General features: G+C 49.1%; 1 protein-coding gene and 1 long non-coding RNA gene across 8 annotated transcripts in view; one reads left to right on the top strand and one right to left on the bottom strand.

Moving 5' to 3' along the window:
- PMFBP1 (polyamine modulated factor 1 binding protein 1) overlaps positions 1-18113 on the bottom strand; it is an 83632-nt gene that overhangs the window by 23693 nt on the left and 41826 nt on the right. For 6 of the 7 annotated variants that reach the window (XR_014221408.1, XM_082229262.1, XM_082229261.1 and 3 more), the window contains exons 5-9: positions 11366-11498; positions 7014-7160; positions 2359-2442; positions 1931-2077; positions 233-316 (exon numbers count right to left, since the gene is read on the bottom strand). Coding sequence is in view for 6 of the 7 variants with exons in the window: in XM_082229262.1 (XP_082085388.1) it covers positions 233-316; positions 1931-2077; positions 2359-2442; positions 7014-7160; positions 11366-11498 (595 nt within the window). In the remaining variant the exon portion in view is untranslated. Of the gene's footprint in view, positions 1-232; positions 317-1930; positions 2078-2358; positions 2443-7013; positions 7161-7759; positions 7962-11365; positions 11499-18113 lie in introns of those variants that run through there. The other variant, XM_082229266.1, reaches the window with a different exon arrangement.
- Positions 8061-13357, top strand: LOC309535911. Its single transcript, XR_014221431.1, has 3 exons — positions 8061-8169; positions 11297-11354; positions 12784-13357. It is a non-coding gene; the product is annotated as an uncharacterized lncRNA (long non-coding RNA).

Genomic DNA, 18113 nt, shown 5'->3' with positions numbered 1-18113 from the left:
AACTCACAGGGGTGTGTGTGAGCTTTGAGGGTTTCCTGTGGGAGGGAGGTAGGCAGGAAAAGCCCAGAGGAATCAGCTACAACCTCAACTGAGAAGGAGCTTTCATTCTGTTCATCCTCCTCTCAAACACAACCTTGGCTCTTGCCAGGGGTCAGAGGAGGGGTGAAGGGGAATGTGGGGGTCAGATGGCCAGCTGTGCTGCTGGCTGGCATCCTGCCTGATGTTTGCTCACCTCCAACATCTGCTCCAGCTTGTGGGCTCTCAGCACCTCATTCTCACCTTCTGCTTGGGCCAGCTGCCTTCGACACTCGCTGAACTGTCGAAGATGGAACACACACAGCAACATATGTTAGCTGCAGGACTATTCCTGTGTAAAGGCTAGTGAAAGGGGAACAGGTGGAAAACTCCACCCACTCTGGCTGGACTCCACTCCATAATATACCACGCAATGCCACAACTTTTCCCACCTAACCTTGCCTATGACAGTAAGGGACAACCGCAGCTCCCCCACCCCCAGGAGCACGCTTCCAGATATACTTGTGGTGACCATTGTGGTGGTTGAACTTACCATGTTCTAGCCTTTGAATGTTGATTATACAAACACTGAAGGAAGGAGGCTTTGCTTCAGCCACTGGGCAGTGCCTGGTGTGCACTCTGTGCCCTGTGCTCTCCACATTTCACAGGGGACCACCTCCTGGGAAGCCAACTGGCACCTATGATGCTGTTCTGCAGATTCCGGCCACAACGTAATAGATACGTGGGAACTTTGGAAACCAGAAGACCCATCAGGCAGCAGTTGAAGAGCATATCCGTTAAAAGTCCTCAGGGCAGGAACAGTACCATGCAAGCAGTGCCGGTCACAAAAGGCCCCCCAGAGCATCAAACAAGCAGCTGTAAATATGGGCTGACGTCCCTAAGCTCAATAATTCTTCCAATGAAGCCTTCTAAACCCAGAGGTGGGGAGGGAGGAGCGCCCCCACCTGAGAACAGCACCCACCTTTCCTTTGCAGAAAGCCAGAGCTGACTTGTCCAGAAAAGGAAAAGGGACAGGAACCATATGCACCTGACTTACTGCAGCCAAAAGCCAGGGGTCAAGTCTCCGACACCTCCCCTGCATGATTTAGCATCCACCGTCTCAGGTCAAACACAAGACAGAGCCTGGGAGCTCCATCAGGCCCTCATCCAGGGGCAGCAGATGTTTGCCCCTCCCCCGGCAACAAAGGAAAAATATTTAACTCTGCTGCCAGGGGGGAAAGGCAAGTGAGGAACGTGCAATTCAAGCAGCTCCCCTGTGGACACACACCTGCTATTGGGGGTACACTCCAAGCCCAGATCCACTATCCACACTCCAGAGCAGGAGGCCACCCCAGCTGCCAACACCCTCAAGCTTCTGGAGACAAACCCTAAAGGTGCCAAAACGTCCCTTGGCCTGGAGGGCAGAATCCCAGCCCAGCTTTTTAACGGAGTCCACAAGAATAGCAGCCATGACTGAGGCTCCTCCAGGGGCATTTCTCTTTCTCCTCCTCCTCCTCCACACAGATCTATACTGCGGCACAGCCAGTGGCAGGAAGGAGATGCTGCCAGGGAGGATGAGGGGGGCACTTGGAAGGCTGGCACCAAGCCTGTCTCCACCAGACAATACCCATTTGGGGAGCCCAGATCCAGGCACCTGACAGTCCGCCCTCTCCATTCTGCCATGGTTTCTCTCTCTTCCAGTCACCTCACTGCAAGCTCAGCAAGGAGGAGGAAGAGGAGATCAATATGCCGAACATCTGCTCCATTACAGCAGCCTCAACAAGAGGCTGGCTAGACCCGGCTAAGCAGCAGCAGCAGCGGCAGCTTTTCCCTCCTCTTCCTGCTGCTGCCCTGGCTGGCTTCCCTCTTCTTCTTCTTCTCCTCTGCCTCCTCCTCCTCCCTGGCACTCCCGTACCTGGTTCTGGGATCCCTCCTGCTGCTGCTTGCTGGCCTCCAGCTCTCGCTCCAACTGGAGGACTCGGATGCAGCTCTGTTCCAGCTCTGCCTGTGCCTCTCTCTGCTTGCTCTGCAACTCATAGATCTTCTGCTCCTGAGCATCCAGCTATTGACCCGCCCAGGGAAGAAAGGGAAGAAATTGGGGGGGAGGGGGGAAGAAGAGAGAAATCAATTAGTATTAAAGGGGCTTTAACAAAACAGCATAAAGCACAGACCTTGGGTGGGCAGGTGGGAAAGGGAAGCGTTGCTTGCTTGCCTTCCTGTGGGGATGGGGGGAACCAATATTAGCAGGCCAGGTGTTCTGCCGGGGCCCAAGGAGGGCACGAAGCCAAGACACCTTCCCGCTGCCTCCGTGCAGCCGCCACGTGAGAGAGGGGTCTCGGGTACCTTGTCTGCCAGGCTGTCTCTCTCATCCTGCCCAAGCAGGAGCTGGCTCCGAAGCCTCAGGGTCTCTGCCGCTTGCTGCTCCAGCTGAGAGGGGTTTATACAGGAAGGGAGGGAGGAAGAGAGGATTGCGAATGTCAACCAATAAGCAGGGAGAAGACGACAAGACTCAGGGTATTGATCAGCTAGAGCGGCTTGTGCTGCTGCAGCCCCAAAAGCCTTGGGAAGGGAGGGGGAGATACCCCAGACAGGACAGAGTGGAGGCAGAGGCCAAGCGGTGTGAGCAGGAAGCCTAGAGGACCTGGCAATGTGCCAAGTGGGCATCAGCCAATGCTGTGACAGTCCTGCCACCGGAGCTGGTGAGCATTGTGTCCTGGCTTCTGGGGCAGTTGTCTGGAGGAAGCTAGACAAGCTGCAGCAGTGCCAGGCCTAACCCTCTTCATACCTTAGAGCAGCATACTCGTGGGGATAATGGTCCTGCTCTGGCCTCTAGAAGAAAAAGCTCTTCCTGGTGGCCTCTCCACCCCCACCCCACGCCAGAGGGCTTGCCAGGTGCTCCCTGAATGGTGAAAAACACCCAAGAATGTGCTGGACAGGGTTGTAGAAGTTCAAAGAACTCCAAGCTTGAGTCGCCACGTCAAATGGGCACCCTGAACCTCCCCAGCCTCTGAGTCAGAATCACCCAGGCCCTGTTGTCTTGGGGTGGGGGCTGTGCTGTGCTGATGGCCAAAGATCTTTAGCTCTAGTTTCAGGCGCTTGGTGGATCTGGATGAGGAGAGGCAGTTCTCAAAGGACCCAGCTGCAGGAGCACAGTAGCTGCCCAGGGAAGAGAAAAAGCCAGAGGGTCAATGCATACGATGCAAACGGAACAAAGGGAATTAGCTCCCACCCATTTTGTGACTTTACAAGGGGGAGAGGTCTGTATATGACCATGAGCCAAGGTTGCTCAGAGGCCAGGCAGTGAGATGGGCTGCAAGGGAGGGCTAGAGCATTCATGTCTTGCTTGTGGGCGTCCCATTCTCGCTGGCCACAGTGAGTCACCTGAGCCTCTGACCTGGTCCAGCAGGGCTCTTACGTCTTGCCTGGCAGAGAAACCATCCATTTAATGTCCCTCAGGATTCTCCATCCACAACAGGGGTAGAGTGGTTGGCAGCCTCCAGACCGTCAGGAGCAAGGAAGTTCCCCACCCCCAGGGTTGGGCTAAAGGCTGTCTCAGCCATGGCCGTACAGAAGATGCCTCCTCCTCCTGACAAGTAGGCTGGGTCATCTCTTTCTCTCCCCCCTTGTCCCCAGCTCCCCACACATGTATCCATTCTCCTGCTGTAAAGAAGGGGGCAGCATCTTTGGGGCGAATCCCCATCCTATTTAAGCGGAATCAACTCTGCTATTTCTTTTCTTTTCCTTTCTGTTCTGTTCAGAAGCAATTACTTTCATGTCATTTCTGGAGACATTTGCAGGGAAAGCAAGAGCCAGATTATCCGCCCCACCCCCATCCCCAATGGCTTCTGCAGTGGAGGCGAAATATTAAATTAAATGAGGTGTCTATGAAGCTGCTGCGGTTTCAGGTCAAAGACGCCACAGAAAGCCGTGTGCTCTGCTCTGCGCCTGTATGCAAATGGCTGCATTAAAACCGCGGATGTCAACTTGCAACACGTCTCTTCTGCTCCTGGATGATCAAAGCTGATTGCTGAGGCAATTACTGCAAAAGAAAAGAAAATCACGGCCCTACTGCTCCTCCCTCGGCTCTGAGAGTTTAATTGTTTAGCCAAGCTGAAACCGTACCCCCGGCTCCCTTGCGCACATGGCTGCTCCTTGTCTTGCAAGGTACGCGTGCACACCCTCCTTCCTTCCAAGCTCTGCACACAGGGCCAGTCGGCAGCAGCAGCCACAATGCAGAAACACGGATCCCAGCGGTGGCAAGCAGGCTGAGGGGAGATGCTGCCAGTTTGCTCCAACAGGACCTTGCCTTCTTTGTTCATCAGCCCATGTGCACACACAAACCTGGGGGGCCTTGGAGAACCCCCAGCGAGCAGAGAGCCAGCACCTTCCCCAACTGGAGGAGGTTGCCAGGCTGGCAAAGAGGAGCACCTTCCATGTGCCAAAGGAGTGGGGAGAACATCAGCCCTGCCTCATCACCCTCTCTTTGCCACGTGGCAAAGATCAGGCAGACCCTGCCTTTGCTTCTCCCTCCCCTCTACTCCTTGGCCACTCCCATTCTAGCTGTCCGCTTCCAACCTTCTCCCTTCCAATAATGGCTTCCTAACGAGTCAAGAAGAGCTGGGTGGCTCTGCTTTACAGGTTCAGTAGGCAGAGGCCAGCTGGGTTGGGTGTAGCAGGTTGCACTCAGTCTGGGGGGGGGGGGGAGCAGTGGCAATGCCCACAAACAAGCACATACATTCCCCACCCCTCTGCACAAAGGATGCCTCAGGGGAGACCAGGGCTTCCTTTCCCTCCTTTAAGCCTGAAATATTAGCTGTTTTCTCAGACAGAAAAATCTGTTCCCTTTGTGGGTGGGGAGGGGAGCTGGCTTTGTGGACACCTCCCTGCCTCTCTCCACATTGTCGCTGAAAGGAAAATGGCCGGCGTGTGAGTTGTACAGGGAAACGGTGCGGCATGGCTCCCCCGCCTGCTTTTCCTGGCACTTCCATTCACAACTCTGGCTCAGTCTCCGAGTCCTTTGTTCAGGAAACGGCAAAGCCCTGGCTGTTTCCCTCTGAATGGCAGTTAACTTTGTCCAGTTCAGTGTTTTCTGATTGTTCGTGCTGCCTAGAGAAGCTTTGATTAAACCTCTTAATTTTTCGGCTAAGTTTTCTCTTGTAACAGGGCAAGCCCTTGACCTGGGAGCAGAGAAGAGTGGTCAAAAGAAAAATAACAAGCCAAGGAGAGGGGAGGAGCAGGAGTAGCAGACACAAAGGGACAGAAGGCTGAGCGAGGAGCTGCTGAGTCCCCAGGCCAAACATCTTGCCCCCAAGGGTTGCCAGGGCTGCTTCTCCCTCCTCCTTCTCCACTCACACACCAGACTGTTTCCTGCAAGGAGAGCTTGGCACCAGCAGGAGCGCACCACACACAGCACTCACATTGAGGGTCTGTGTGTGTGTGGAGTGTGTGTTTGTGCTTATTCTGCTCTACCCACTCAGAAAGGAGGAGTCATTGCCTTGGAAGGGACATGCCAATAGTGACCACAAGAACCACTCCTGCCTAGAAGCCATCCTCCTGCTTCCTCTGTGGTGGGGGTGGGGGCTGAGATGCCATCCTACCAGGGACCTGGATGCCTGGGGCTTTTCCTGATCCATCCTTGCAGATCAGAGAGTTTTCTGCACCCAACGAGCCTCCTCTTTGGCCTGAGCTGCCAAGAAGTCTCCATTGCCTGCATCTGTCTTGAGAAAAGCATATCACCAGCACTACCTCTCCCAGCAAGCAGCTGACCATGGGGCATTAATCACCCAGGAAGGCCATGGGTGGGGAACCTGTGGCCCACTAGATGTTGTTGGACTTCATCTTCCATTGCCTCAGCTGGCTTGATGATAATGGGAGTTCTCTCACTGATGCTTTGCTACCTGGTAGAATCCTTCTGATCCACCTTTAATGCTTTCTGAATTATTGTCCAAGTGTATACAAAGGACATTCATTGTATTTTTCTTTTCTGTATTCTGTTACATCTCGTTCCTCACAGTTTCACCCCCATCCCACTCAGAGAATGTTGGGAGGTTTTTGGCTCTGACCAAACAATGTTTACACAGAGGAAAGTCCAACTTGTGAATTGTATCTGGTCAGTATATGGATGATTACAGCCTAAACCAGTGGTTCTCAACCTGTGGGTCCCCAGATGTTGTTGGACTACAACTCCCATCATCCCTGAGCTCTGGCCTTGCTAGCTTGGGATGATGGGAGTTGTAGTTCAACAACATCTGGGGACCCACAGGTTGAGAAAGGCTGGAAACCACGGGTAGGCAAACTAAGGCCTGGGGGCCGGATCCGGCCCAATCGCCTTCTAAATCCAGCCCACGGATGGTCTGGGAATCCGCATTTTTACATGAGTAGAATGTGTGCTTTTATTTAAAAGGCATCTCCGGGTTATTTGTGGGGCACAGGAATTTGTTCATTTTTTTCTCTTCAAAATACAGTCCAGCCCCCCACAAGGTTTGAGGGACAGTGGACCGGCCTCCTGCTGGAAAAGTTTGCTGACCCCTGGCCTAAACCAAGTGCAGGCTGCATTGAGCAGCAGCCTTCTAGAGCTCCCCAGACATGCCTGCTGAGAGATCAGCCCAAGAGTAGACTTTGCAGCCAATGCTTGGCCAGAAAACTCTGCCTGTGTTTCCTTCCTGCCTCTCTGGAACTGCTTGGATCCCAGGTTAGGTCCCAGGTCAATAACAAGGGACCAATTCCTCGTCAAGGTGATCCAAGGAGCCATGGCCCCCAGACAGGCTCAAAAGCAAATGCATGAGAAAAGCTCCTGCCTCTTACAACCCCTCAGTTACCAGCGCCCACCAACCCAGGATCCCTCCGGTTAAAACAAGAGGAAGCTTTTGATTAGCCTTACTGCCTTCAATCTGTACTGGTGGCCCTCAACTGTGCCTCTTCTGTCACTACTCAGGACAGAGAGAAACCTCAGGCAAAAGTGGCAAGCGAGCCCACCCCACACGTAGCACAAGCCTTACCAGCTGCGGCAGGGAGCTCAGTTGTGACTCCAGGAGGAGCTCCTCCTGCAGATGGCATGCCACCTCCAAGTCTTTCTGGGAGAGTTCGTTCTGCAGATCTGTGATGGTCTCTTGCAGTTCTTTAATTTTAGCTGCTTTCTCCAGAACCTGCAATGCACAAACCCATCATGTGCCTGGATTTTGGTAAGCAGTCTGCTCTGGGTGCGGCAGAGGGTCGGGTGCTTCTGCAGTGCCAGTTTTTGACACAAAAAGGGGAGCAGTGCAATAACATACCCTGGAGCCAAGATATTTTGGGGCTGAAGCTGGAGCTTGGCAGACTGCAGCAGGAATGGCCTGCAGGCCACACTTCAGAGCTGGGGAGGCACCAACCAGGGCCTCCAACACAGACTTCTCCTTTCCTTGCTCTTGAACACACCTGCTGAAACTCACATTCTGTGTCCACACTTGGGCAACCTCGCTGGACTCTTTTTATTCCCCATTTACTTATTCGTTAAATGTATGCCCTACCCTTCAATGGTCAACCAGCATTCCCAGTGCAGTTTACAAAAGCTTACAAAATAAAAAAAGTAGAAAACATGTATATTGCTTTTAGAAAATTCCAAGGAAAGACAAAAAGCTGTGCATCAGAGCATGAATGTCGTCCCTCTCCGCCCCAATAAAAGCACCTCCCACCATCTTCCTTTAAGTTACATTGAGTCAGGGGAGGGGGTAAAATGACACAAATTCTCTGCTTTGAGAGCTCCTACCTGGGACAGAGAGCTTCCTGGCCAGCACAGTCTCCCCCAGCAGGGAATAACATTTAGTGGAATTGCTGAAACCATGCAGAAAAATCACGTGGAGACAGAGCAATTTCCAGCAGGCATGTCAAAGCCAAGAAATGTCAGCGTGATGGAAGCGGCTGGGAAGGCTGCAAGTGGATGTGTCCTCTTCCCCAGCTCTGTGCATTGCAAGGAGAGTGAGGTCCAAGAACATAGCCCATCCCCCTGGCAGCGCCAGGGAAGAGATGATATCGGGCACCACGTCACTGGACCCAGGAAGCGCTTTTCAAGAAAACAGAGAACAGTTTCACTCACAACTCACTTGGCCCAGGAAGAGCGGCTCACACCTGCTTTGGGAGAGACCTTTCCAATTGGTTTTGGGAAGGGGAAAGATGAAGGTAAAATGGCAATTCCCTTAAGCACCATTCTGGGAATGGGAAATTTTAACAATGCAAAGCAGCAAGGTCAGACAATGTGTCCAGGCAGCCTAAAGGAAGTTGCTTGGAGTTGAAATCCCTTCATTAGGCATCACCTGATGACTTGTCTTCCTGAAGGCCGAGGTCTGTTTGGGCTGTGCTTCAAGGCCTCTTCCAACTCCTACTGCTGCAGCCCATCAGGGGAACTATTCCTGCAATGCTATGGTCCTTGGCTCCCAGCTCTGGTGGCCCTGTGGCTGCAGCTGCTTCTCGCTTTGTGACCTCTAGTGAGAGGAGGGAGCAATCCCCATCTTCTCCCATTCTGATATTTCAAAGCCAGGCCTGCCTCTCCCTCCCATCTCCCCGCTCCACATTATTAATGAATTGGAAAGCAGACATCATTAGGTGTGGGAGACTGTTTCTTTCAAAATCTGTAGAAGCCTTCATCGGACTCCCCAGAGCCAGGCTGCTGTTCTCAACATAGTCTTATTAGCATTGCCGCCTCTGTAGCCTGCCATGCAAACTGCACTGCTCGGCACTTTCCAGCACTTGACCCTTCTGCAGATGGAATTAATTTCCTCTTTGAAGATCCAGCGGCAGGCCGTTGCAGCTGCCATTGTTGTGCTTGTTAAGGAAAGGAGCGCTCCCGTGAAGGCAGGGGCTGACCGATCATGGGCGGATGGAGGGCAAGAGAGCCTGAAATGGAAGCAGCTGCAGAAGCTTGGGAGGAAAGCCCTTCCTGGCGGCTCCTCCACAAGCAGACTTTTTTTTCCATGCAAAGCACACACAAAAGGGCTGGGTGAGCATATTTGCACATGTGACCTGCTCTGTGCTGGAGGCTCAGGGTACGTAGGCTGGAACCAGAGCAAATTAAGAAGACCTCCCATGCCCCGCTCAGAAGAGCCTGGCCTTTGGCACCCTGGGCAGAAAGAAAGCTCCTTTCACCCACCACCGTTTGTTTCATTTGGTCCCAAGTCTGATTTTAAGGGGGCTGGGAATAATCACCTATGGCATTTTGTGTGGAATGGTTCATGCTCAAAGGATCCTGCACAGGATCACAGGATGGAAAGGAGTTCAGTTTCCTGGGATTGCCAATAAATGCTTCTATGTGCTGAGAACCAAGTTCTTGTGACATCTGCAGCACCGTTGAAGCAGAAGCTGCTGAGGGTTAAATCCTCACAGAGAGGAAGAGGAATGCAGCTCCCCTCCCTCGGTCATAATTTATTAAAAGTCTCACAAATAATTAAAGAAAGGTAGATTTCGCCAACCTTATGTCCCTTAGGACTATTATGAGGTGTTTGGGCAAGATTATGATTTCCTCCGCTCTCAGTCACTCACCCTTGTCTGAGTCCCTCAAAAACTTCTCGGTCCTAAAGCATGGAAGGCAGCTTTTCTGAGTATCAGAGGTTAATCCCTGTTATCTCTGTTTTCCCAGAGATAATGAGATAAACAAGATTTGTGGTTTGGCTATCATTAACCACCATATAATTATCCCCATCGACAGTGTGTCAACAAGAGATGTCTAGTCTGCCATCTTTCCTCCTGGAAGTCGAGGGCGTGACTGCATTTCATTTGCCTGCCTTCTTCTCTCAAGCCTTCATGGTTGGACCAGGTCCTTCAGTTTCAGCTGTTCCACCTCCACATATGGAAGTAAGAAGTGGCTTGTTGGAGCTCCAGATTGGAGCAAAAGGGCCCAAGACTTTGTGACCGACTGACAAGCCTCTACCCTTGTTGAGAGGCAGAAATAATGCCTGACCTCTTGGCTTCCCCACTGTGCCTCTCTCCTCCTCTGATTCTTTTCTAATGTCTCCCATGCCAAAGCAGAAGCCCGCCTGTTACGAGGAAGTTGACTGAGGATGTGAGGAATGCATTGAAAGAGATTTAGAGTCTTCCTCTCAGCTACAGAAGGCAGATCTTTCTCGGAGAGAGAACAGCATTGCTTTTTGTTGGAGATTCTCCTGGATTCTCAGACGCAAACAAGCACTGGGATGTTGATAGCTGACAGTTTCAAGATGCAGCAAGAGTAACATCCCAGGAAACCTACAGCAATTGGGCCACAATGAACCCATTTCCAGAGTCCTGAGTAATCATTGTTGGTGACTTGTGGAAGTCCGCTGGTAGTTCACCACACGTCAACCAGGGTGAAATATCAGCAGAGTATGCAGAGTCCCAGAAGAGCCTTCAGAGAATTCCTGCTCCCAGCAAAACAGCTTCTTCCAGAGTCCCCGGTTAAGGGAAAATCTCCTCTCCCAGGCCGTTCAAACTAACAAAGTGTTTATTGTCTCCGGATACAAGCAAAGCTAAACACTACTATCTGCTATATACAATTCCTCTGGTCTTTGAAGTAAAGATACATATGTACAGAGATCCACTAACACTATCAACATGCTAGCTAACACTGCTGTGTATAACCTACAGCCTCTTCCCTTGATTCTCACAGAGTCAGACCCTGGCAGCAAATAGGATAGCAGCAGGTTTTGCAACAGGACACAACCATCAAAGACAGGAACATGATGTAATCAATGCCCTAGAGACTATTATACCTGGTTCTACATTCTTGAACCAATTCTTGAACCTTGCTGGTGTTGCTATGGTAAACCAGTGCACAGAAGATCCAGATGTGGGAGATGCACTTCTCAAGAATGAAGCAGATGGTGACTGCACTTTCCTTCAAGCTTCCATTGGGTGGCTGTTCCCAGTTTGCATTATTACAGAAGTTGGATGAAGCAGAAGCAAAGTTAAAACAATGAAGTGACCTGCTCTGGTATGGCATTTTGTGTGTGTGTAGGATGGTGGTATGTAGAAACATAATGGAAATCTTCCCATGTATATGGGTACATCTAAAGTTCACAGGCCAGAAGAAATTAAGAAGCCAGCACCTGCTTGAGTGAGAGCCAACACATTGTCCCTTGTAAATCAGGAAAAGATGGCCCTGCATACATATATAGATGGAAATGCCTGCTCAACCTCACCAGAGCTTTAGGGAAAGGTTTTCAGAACTGCCACACTGGTGGGCAGCTACTAGCAAATGAAGGGCAAAAGCATTCCTGCTCTCCTTCCCTTCCTTGGCCTCAAAGTGCTGATTCTGATCATCCTTCTTTCCTCCCAGGCAGGCTAGCCCAGCTAGTCCAGTGTCTGGTTGTGCTGCTGCAGCCGCCTCCAGAAAGGTAAACCCTACCTCTGCTTTCACCTTCTCCTGGGTGTGACCAGCGTCTCTCAGCTGAAGATCCAGCTCACAAGTAAAGTGCTCTTTCAGTCCCCAAAGAGACTTCAGTTCTGCTTGCTCCATCTCCTGTCCTGGCAGGCAGTACCTACACAAAGGGAGGAAGGGCAGGCCAGTCAGAAAAGGTACAAAGGCTGCACAGAAGAATTTGGGGAAAGGTAGCTTTGCTTGGCATGCAGAATGCTTCTGGCTCAATCCCTTGTATCTCTAGCTAGGAAAGGATCAGGTGATAGGAATTGTCTTCCTTTCTCTGCTGAGAGAACTGTCCTCAAATAGGTGGACAGACAGCCCGACCTGGTAAAAATTATCTCTCCCTCTGCTCATCTAGACCGACCACTCACTCACACACTCAGGAAAGCAGTGTTCCCCAACCCCAACGGTTGTTTCTTTCAAGAGGCTGCTGTGCGCATACCTTATATACCCTGAATGGGCACCTCCAGGCATGATGCATGGCTGCACCTCTAGCACTATTTGCCCCTGTGAGTCACCAATGAGCATGTCGTGGCCTGGAAAGGGCTCTAGGGCTTGACTGGAAAGGTTTATGGGGTCTTAGTGCAGTGGCAAAGCATCTGCATGGTGTGCAAAAGGTCCCAGGCACAACCTCCGGCATCCACAGGTTAGGATGAAAAAGACCCTGGAGAGCAACTGCTAGCCCTGAGCTAAGCTGGACTAATAGTCTGACTCAGCAGAAGAAGGCAGCTTTCTATTTTCCTCTGGAGCCCCAACCGGCAGGCTTTGTGACCACCTCGTCAAAGCAATGCCTGGGATACTCCCCCCCCCCCGGATCCTTGCTGAAGTTTAATTCAGGCTCTCTGGCTTCTCAACATCCCCACACTGGGGGTGGCAGCTCCTATCTATATATGTATAGCTATTTCGGTCTGTGGGAGGAGATGTCAGCATCTTTCACTTGCTGTGCGTTCCAAGAATACTTTTTTTTCAGACAAGTCCTTTGTATTCTGTTGGAAGGGAACAGGATGGGGGAAGAGACATTCCCATTTTCATAGCATTTGATAGGACTCCACTTGGGACTGGGGGTAATATCTCCCCTTCCTGAACAAGAGCCAGGCCTTTCGGTTGGATGAAAATCCTGCCTCTCAAGTTCCAGAGGGAGGGCATTAGCAGCCTCTGGAAAGATGAGAAAGAAAGAGAGCTCACGGACACAGCCCAAGTTTTCCTGCCTCTGAAAAATGAGGGGGGGAAACAGGTTGCAAAGGTATACCTAACACTGCATTTTCTAAAAAGAGGAAATGGTTTGCAAGTTTAGCTACCTCTGCTGAAGGTGGCATAACAAGGGAATGGAACGTGTGTGTTAACCTTGAAAACCTCTCTGTTCACAAGCCCTCTCTCTCTCTCTCTCTTTCTTGTATGCACAGGCGGGCACGCACATGCACACTTCCCACGCAGAATGCTGGTTTGCCCACTGGGAACTCTAACCCTCAGGCTAACCCTACAGCAAGTATTAACCTACTTATTGCACCCGGAGGCAACGCAGAGGGGCAGAAAGGGCTGCATTTGGGGGAAGAGGATGAGCAGAGCTTAGCATTAACTGCTCCCTGAAATCATCTGAAGGAGGCAAGCAAGGCAACTTAATATAGGAAGGAAGGCAATTCGCAGACAGACGTTTGGAACGGGCAGAATGATGAAACAATTATTTGGTGGCAAATTTGGCTGGTGCTTCCTGTAAAGAGAGTGAATATGACCAAATCACATGACTGCACCCAGCCTGTGTCAAGAATATGAGTTTTTTCATCATTAAAGTCAAGAGCCAAGCAGGCCATCAAGCCACTACGTCACAAAGTATGGATGAAGACCCCAGGGGAAACCAGAGACGACACTGGTAGGCAGAGACTGGGGAAATCTATGCCAAAGGGCGTGGAGAGCCACAAAGCATCTGCATTAATCTAATGGCCCAAACCACTCTGGAAGCCCTTGGCTGAAGCAGGGAGGCAGATACAGTGGTGCCCCGCAAGACGAATGCCTCGCAAGACGAAAAACTCGCTAGACGAAAGGGTTTTTCGGTTTTGCGTTGCTTCGCTAGACGAATTTTCCTATGGGCTTGCTTCGCAAGACGAAAACGTCTTGCGCTTTTTTCTTAAAGCCGCTTGAAGAGGCGCAGTTGCGACGGACCGTGCTTCGCAAGACAAAAACATCGCAAGATGAAAAGACTCGCGGAACGAATTATTTTCGTCTTGTGAGGCACCACTGTAATGTCTTAACTACGTTTTCCAGGATATTGGAGGCCCAGAAGATGTCCCAGAGGAATTCTGCCACAAGGTCAGTGCTTTAAAATATGGAGTCCAGGACCCTCTAATATCTATTACAGACTGGAGTACAGGGCAAAGAGGCTGATTTGGGTGGGCGGGGTATCTATATATCTATATCTCCTGTTCTGAGGCCAGCCAACCCCTGGAACACCCAAGAGGTAATGAACAAACTTAAGTCTTGTGGTTTTTTTTAATGATATTTATTAGAGGTTTAATGATTACAGAAAAAAGAAGAAGAAAACAATATAAGTTAAACAGAACAAAACAATACCTTACAATACATCAAAAAACAAACAAACAAACAAAACAAAACAACAAAGAAAAAGACAAAAACATTTAAAAACACATCCAATATTTCCGTATCTTTACCTTTCATTTACTTGTTTCTTCGACCTCCTCACACCTCTCTTTTTTGTATTCTAGTTCAATTATCTATTTCAGCAAATCCTTTCCATCTTTCTCAATTTTTGTTCTATAATTTATCTTAACACAATCTGACCTTAACTTTTCCACTTTGGCCCATTAACAATATATTTTTGCTTAATTATTTATAAGATTTCTGCTAAAGCCATATAACTTCATTCCAGCATCCTTCTAACATTCATTAATTTTGCAATATTTCTGTAAATATACTTTAGATTTTTTCCAATCTTCTTCCATGACTCTTCTCCCTGGTCTCGGATTCTGCCAGTCATTTCCGCCAATTCCATGTAGTCCATCAGCTTCATCTGCCATTCTTCCCGGGTGGGCAAACTTAAGTCTTGTCATTGGCACATGAGAGAGCCCCAAGAGACATTACTAGAGTTCTCGGGTGGGGTTCTGAAGGGGGGAGCTCAGGACCCTGAAGGGTTCAATTAGGAATTGAAGAGAATTGTTGCTGGTGATACAAGATTGGGATGGACTGAATGACCTGAAATGGAGGAGGGCTGATCATTAAAGAAAAGAGGAATACCAAGTGTGACAATTTGGGAAAGCTCAAAAGAAAACTCAAGAACGCAAGTGAATGATGGGAAGCAGCAAGGCTGGGCTGCAGCCCCAAAGGAGAATAAAAACTTCTTTGGTGGAGGGATTTCTGTGCACATGGACTTGGGTTACCAGTACACAATCTGGTCACTGTGGCTGTTCCTTGAGAACCTCAGCTTCTATTCCGAGGAGAAACCACCATTGCCACTGCCCAGCCTTTTCACTCTCCTGGCTGGGGAAGCACAGCAGAATTAGGGTTTGCCAATGATTTGTGCTCTGGGTAAAAACTCAGCACCTGGCTGCCTCCCTGTGGGCTTGCCTCTCCCTTCTCCAGCCACCTCCAAGAAGAAAAACTAATGAGTGAAATCCTCCTAGAAGTCAAACACTGAGTTTAGAATAAAAACACAGAAATTTAAAATGTGTATGCAAAACAAACACATTTGTGCATATTCTATTTCTCACACAGGGTTTGAATCTTTAATGTGACAATTGGTTTTTCCAGACATGGATTTTTTCCTCCACGTTAATAAAAGAAGAATGTGTGAAGTGCATCTGCAAGGTGGATCATGCCAAGGGTGGGAGTAGTGATCTTTTTAGACATTTGAGTTTCACTCACATAGTTACAACCAGGCATCTCCTCCCTGGCACAATATGGGAAGGAACAGAACTCAGTGGCAGAGCATCTGTTTGTCATGCTGGAGGCCCAGGCTGAGTTCCCAATGGCACCTCCTGGCATCAGGTGACACCAAAAGTCTTTCTCTGGCCAAGACCTTGAACCATACTGGGCAAGATGGACCTGATGTAAGGTAGCTTACTGACATTCAGAAACAGCAGCTGTTAGCTGTCTGATGGAGGAATGGGCCATGCAGCCTTTTGTGGCCAGCCTCTGAACTGTATTGTCAGGTCAGGGAAGCGTAGGCTCCTTCCTATGCTCTGGCTTCCAAGTTCTCCTGCTTCTGGGCACTGACAAGGCAGAGAGTCCAGCTGGTACCAGGGTAGATAAAATTCCACTTTTTAAAATTTAAATCTCATTTCTTAAAAACTGATTTTTTAAAATTAAGATTGGATTTTTAAAATAAAATGCTTGAGGGGGGGGGAATCTTTCTAAAGAGTTTTCTATTTAAGTTACATAGTAGTCCAAAGGCTATTCATCAGGAAATAAGGATTTCTTTTAAGTTTTTCATGTGTGCTGAAACTCAGTTGTTTTTTTTTATAAAAAAAGTTTAACCACATCACTTAACAAACATGGATACATATGCTACAACGTTATTGTTTTAGTTAAATAAATTGTTTAAATTGTTATTAAGGAAGTGATTATTTTTCTCCTTCCAATAAAGTACAGCAGAAAAGTTGTCAAAATATAAACAGTTAACTTATTAAACCTCACAATAATTTCATAATTATCTATGTATTTCTAATAGTATAACCAAATCAGTAATTTTTGATATAACTGCAAAAACTACTCTTAAAAATTATTCTTCCAAAAATGAAACCTTCATCTGGTTGTAAATATTAAGATTATACCAGCAGGAATGTCTTTCTGTAAAAAAAAAAAATAAAAAAAAAAATCAAGTCTCAGTGACTAGTGATTTAAATCAAATCCACTCTAGCTGGTACTCAGACACCATAGCTCGTTTCAATGGCAGGACTGATTCAGAGGCCTGTGCTAAGGGAATCTGTGCGGCTCACCAAAGTATCTTGGTGTATTGGTAGTGCCCTGAGGGGTGGCTAACACCCCAGAGGACAGGATCACACTTCAAAACGACCTTGACAGATTAGAGAACTGGGCAAAAACAAACAAGATGAATTTTAACAGGGAGAAATGTAAAGTATTGCACTTGGGCAAAAAAAACGAGAGGCACAAATACAAGATGGGTGACACCTGGCTTGAGAGCAGTACATGTGAAAAGGATCTAGGAGTCTTGGTTGACCACAAACTTGACATGAGCCAACAGTGTGACGCGGCAGCTAAAAAAGCCAATGCAATTCTGGGCTGCATCAATAGGAGTATAGCATCTAGATCAAGGGAAGTAATAGTGCCACTGTATTCTGCTCTGGTCAGACCTCACCTGGAGTACTGTGTCCAGTTCTGGGCACCACAGTTCAAGAAGGACACTGACAAACTGGAACGTGTCCAGAGGAGGGCAACCAAAATGGTCAAAGGCCTGGAAACGATGCCTTATGAGGAACGGCTAAGGGAGCTGGGCATGTTTAGCCTGGAGAAGAGGAGGTTAAGGGGTGATATGATAGCCATGTTCAAATATATAAAAGGATGTCACATAGAGGAGGGAGAAAGGTTGTTTTCTGCTGCTCCAGAGAAGCGGACACGGAGCAATGGATCCAAACTACAGGAAAGAAGATTCCACCTAAACATTAGGAAGAACTTCCTGACAGTAAGAGCTGTTCGACAGTGGAATTTGCTGCCAAGGAGTGTGGTGGAGTCTCCTCCTTTGGAGGTCTTTAAGCAGAGGCTTGACAACCATATGTCAGGAGTGCTCTGATGGTGTTTCCTGCTTAGCAGGGGGTTGGACTTGATGGCCCTTGTGGTCTCTTCCAACTCTATGATTCTATGAAAGACACCGAGCAAATTCCTTCCGCTGAAAGTATACAGGGGGATTTAATCTACTTAGCAGGGATTAATCAAAGATTTGTTAAAAGATTTAAAGATTTTGCGCACTTTGCCCAGCAATGGCTGTGGAAGGCAATAAACACAGAGTCGCCAAAAGGGTTGAGCTGCCAGGCTAGTTCCTGTGGCAAGAGCAACTCTACCTCAACATAGACATAATAGCCTTCTACTACAAAAGGCTGGAAGCCAACCAGGAAATGGTTCCTACTGAAGCAAGAAGCGGTTTAAATTTACAAGACACAATACCACCAACTTAGAGTTATCAACATTACCTTCTACCTGCTTACCGCCAGCCACCTAAGGAAAGTCATCACAAAGTCTTAATGATGCTCCCATGGAATGCTCCGAGTCAAGCTTTGGTCAACCTCCAGAGCAGAGAGTTTAAAGGAATGTTTGGCTCTTGTTACAAGGGCTGCATGCAAAAACCATGCAGTCAGAACAGAAAAACTGCCCCATTTCCGGATGTACATCAGTCACCGTGGGGCTAGAAGCCCAGTGCTTGGAGTCCATGAAACACTGCACTGTCCAGACCCTTCAGTCAAAGAAAGAGATGAGCAGGGGGGATCCCATGAACCCCCCCCCGAAAAGCCTTGGAGGAAGAGGGGCCTGGAATGTGCCTGCTCCACTCCCTCTTTTGCCTACTCCAACTCACCCCACCCCGAGAGGATGTTCCCCTGGACTGCTCTCTGTGTTGTGCGGTGCTGCTGCTGCTGCTGCAGTTAACCTAAGCAACACCCTCCCAGGGTGGGAAGAGCAAACTGGGCCAGGTCTGGCCTGGGAAAGGAAAGAGTTGAGAGGAGGAAGGGAGGAAGGGGCTTTCACTGGTGTTCAGAGGGAGCCTCTGCACAGG

Source organism: Podarcis vaucheri (assembly GCF_965113315.1).
Source record: "Podarcis vaucheri genome assembly, chromosome: 7".
Classification (NCBI taxonomy): domain Eukaryota; kingdom Metazoa; phylum Chordata; class Lepidosauria; order Squamata; family Lacertidae; genus Podarcis; species Podarcis vaucheri.
This window is presented reverse-complemented; position numbering and strand designations above follow the sequence as displayed.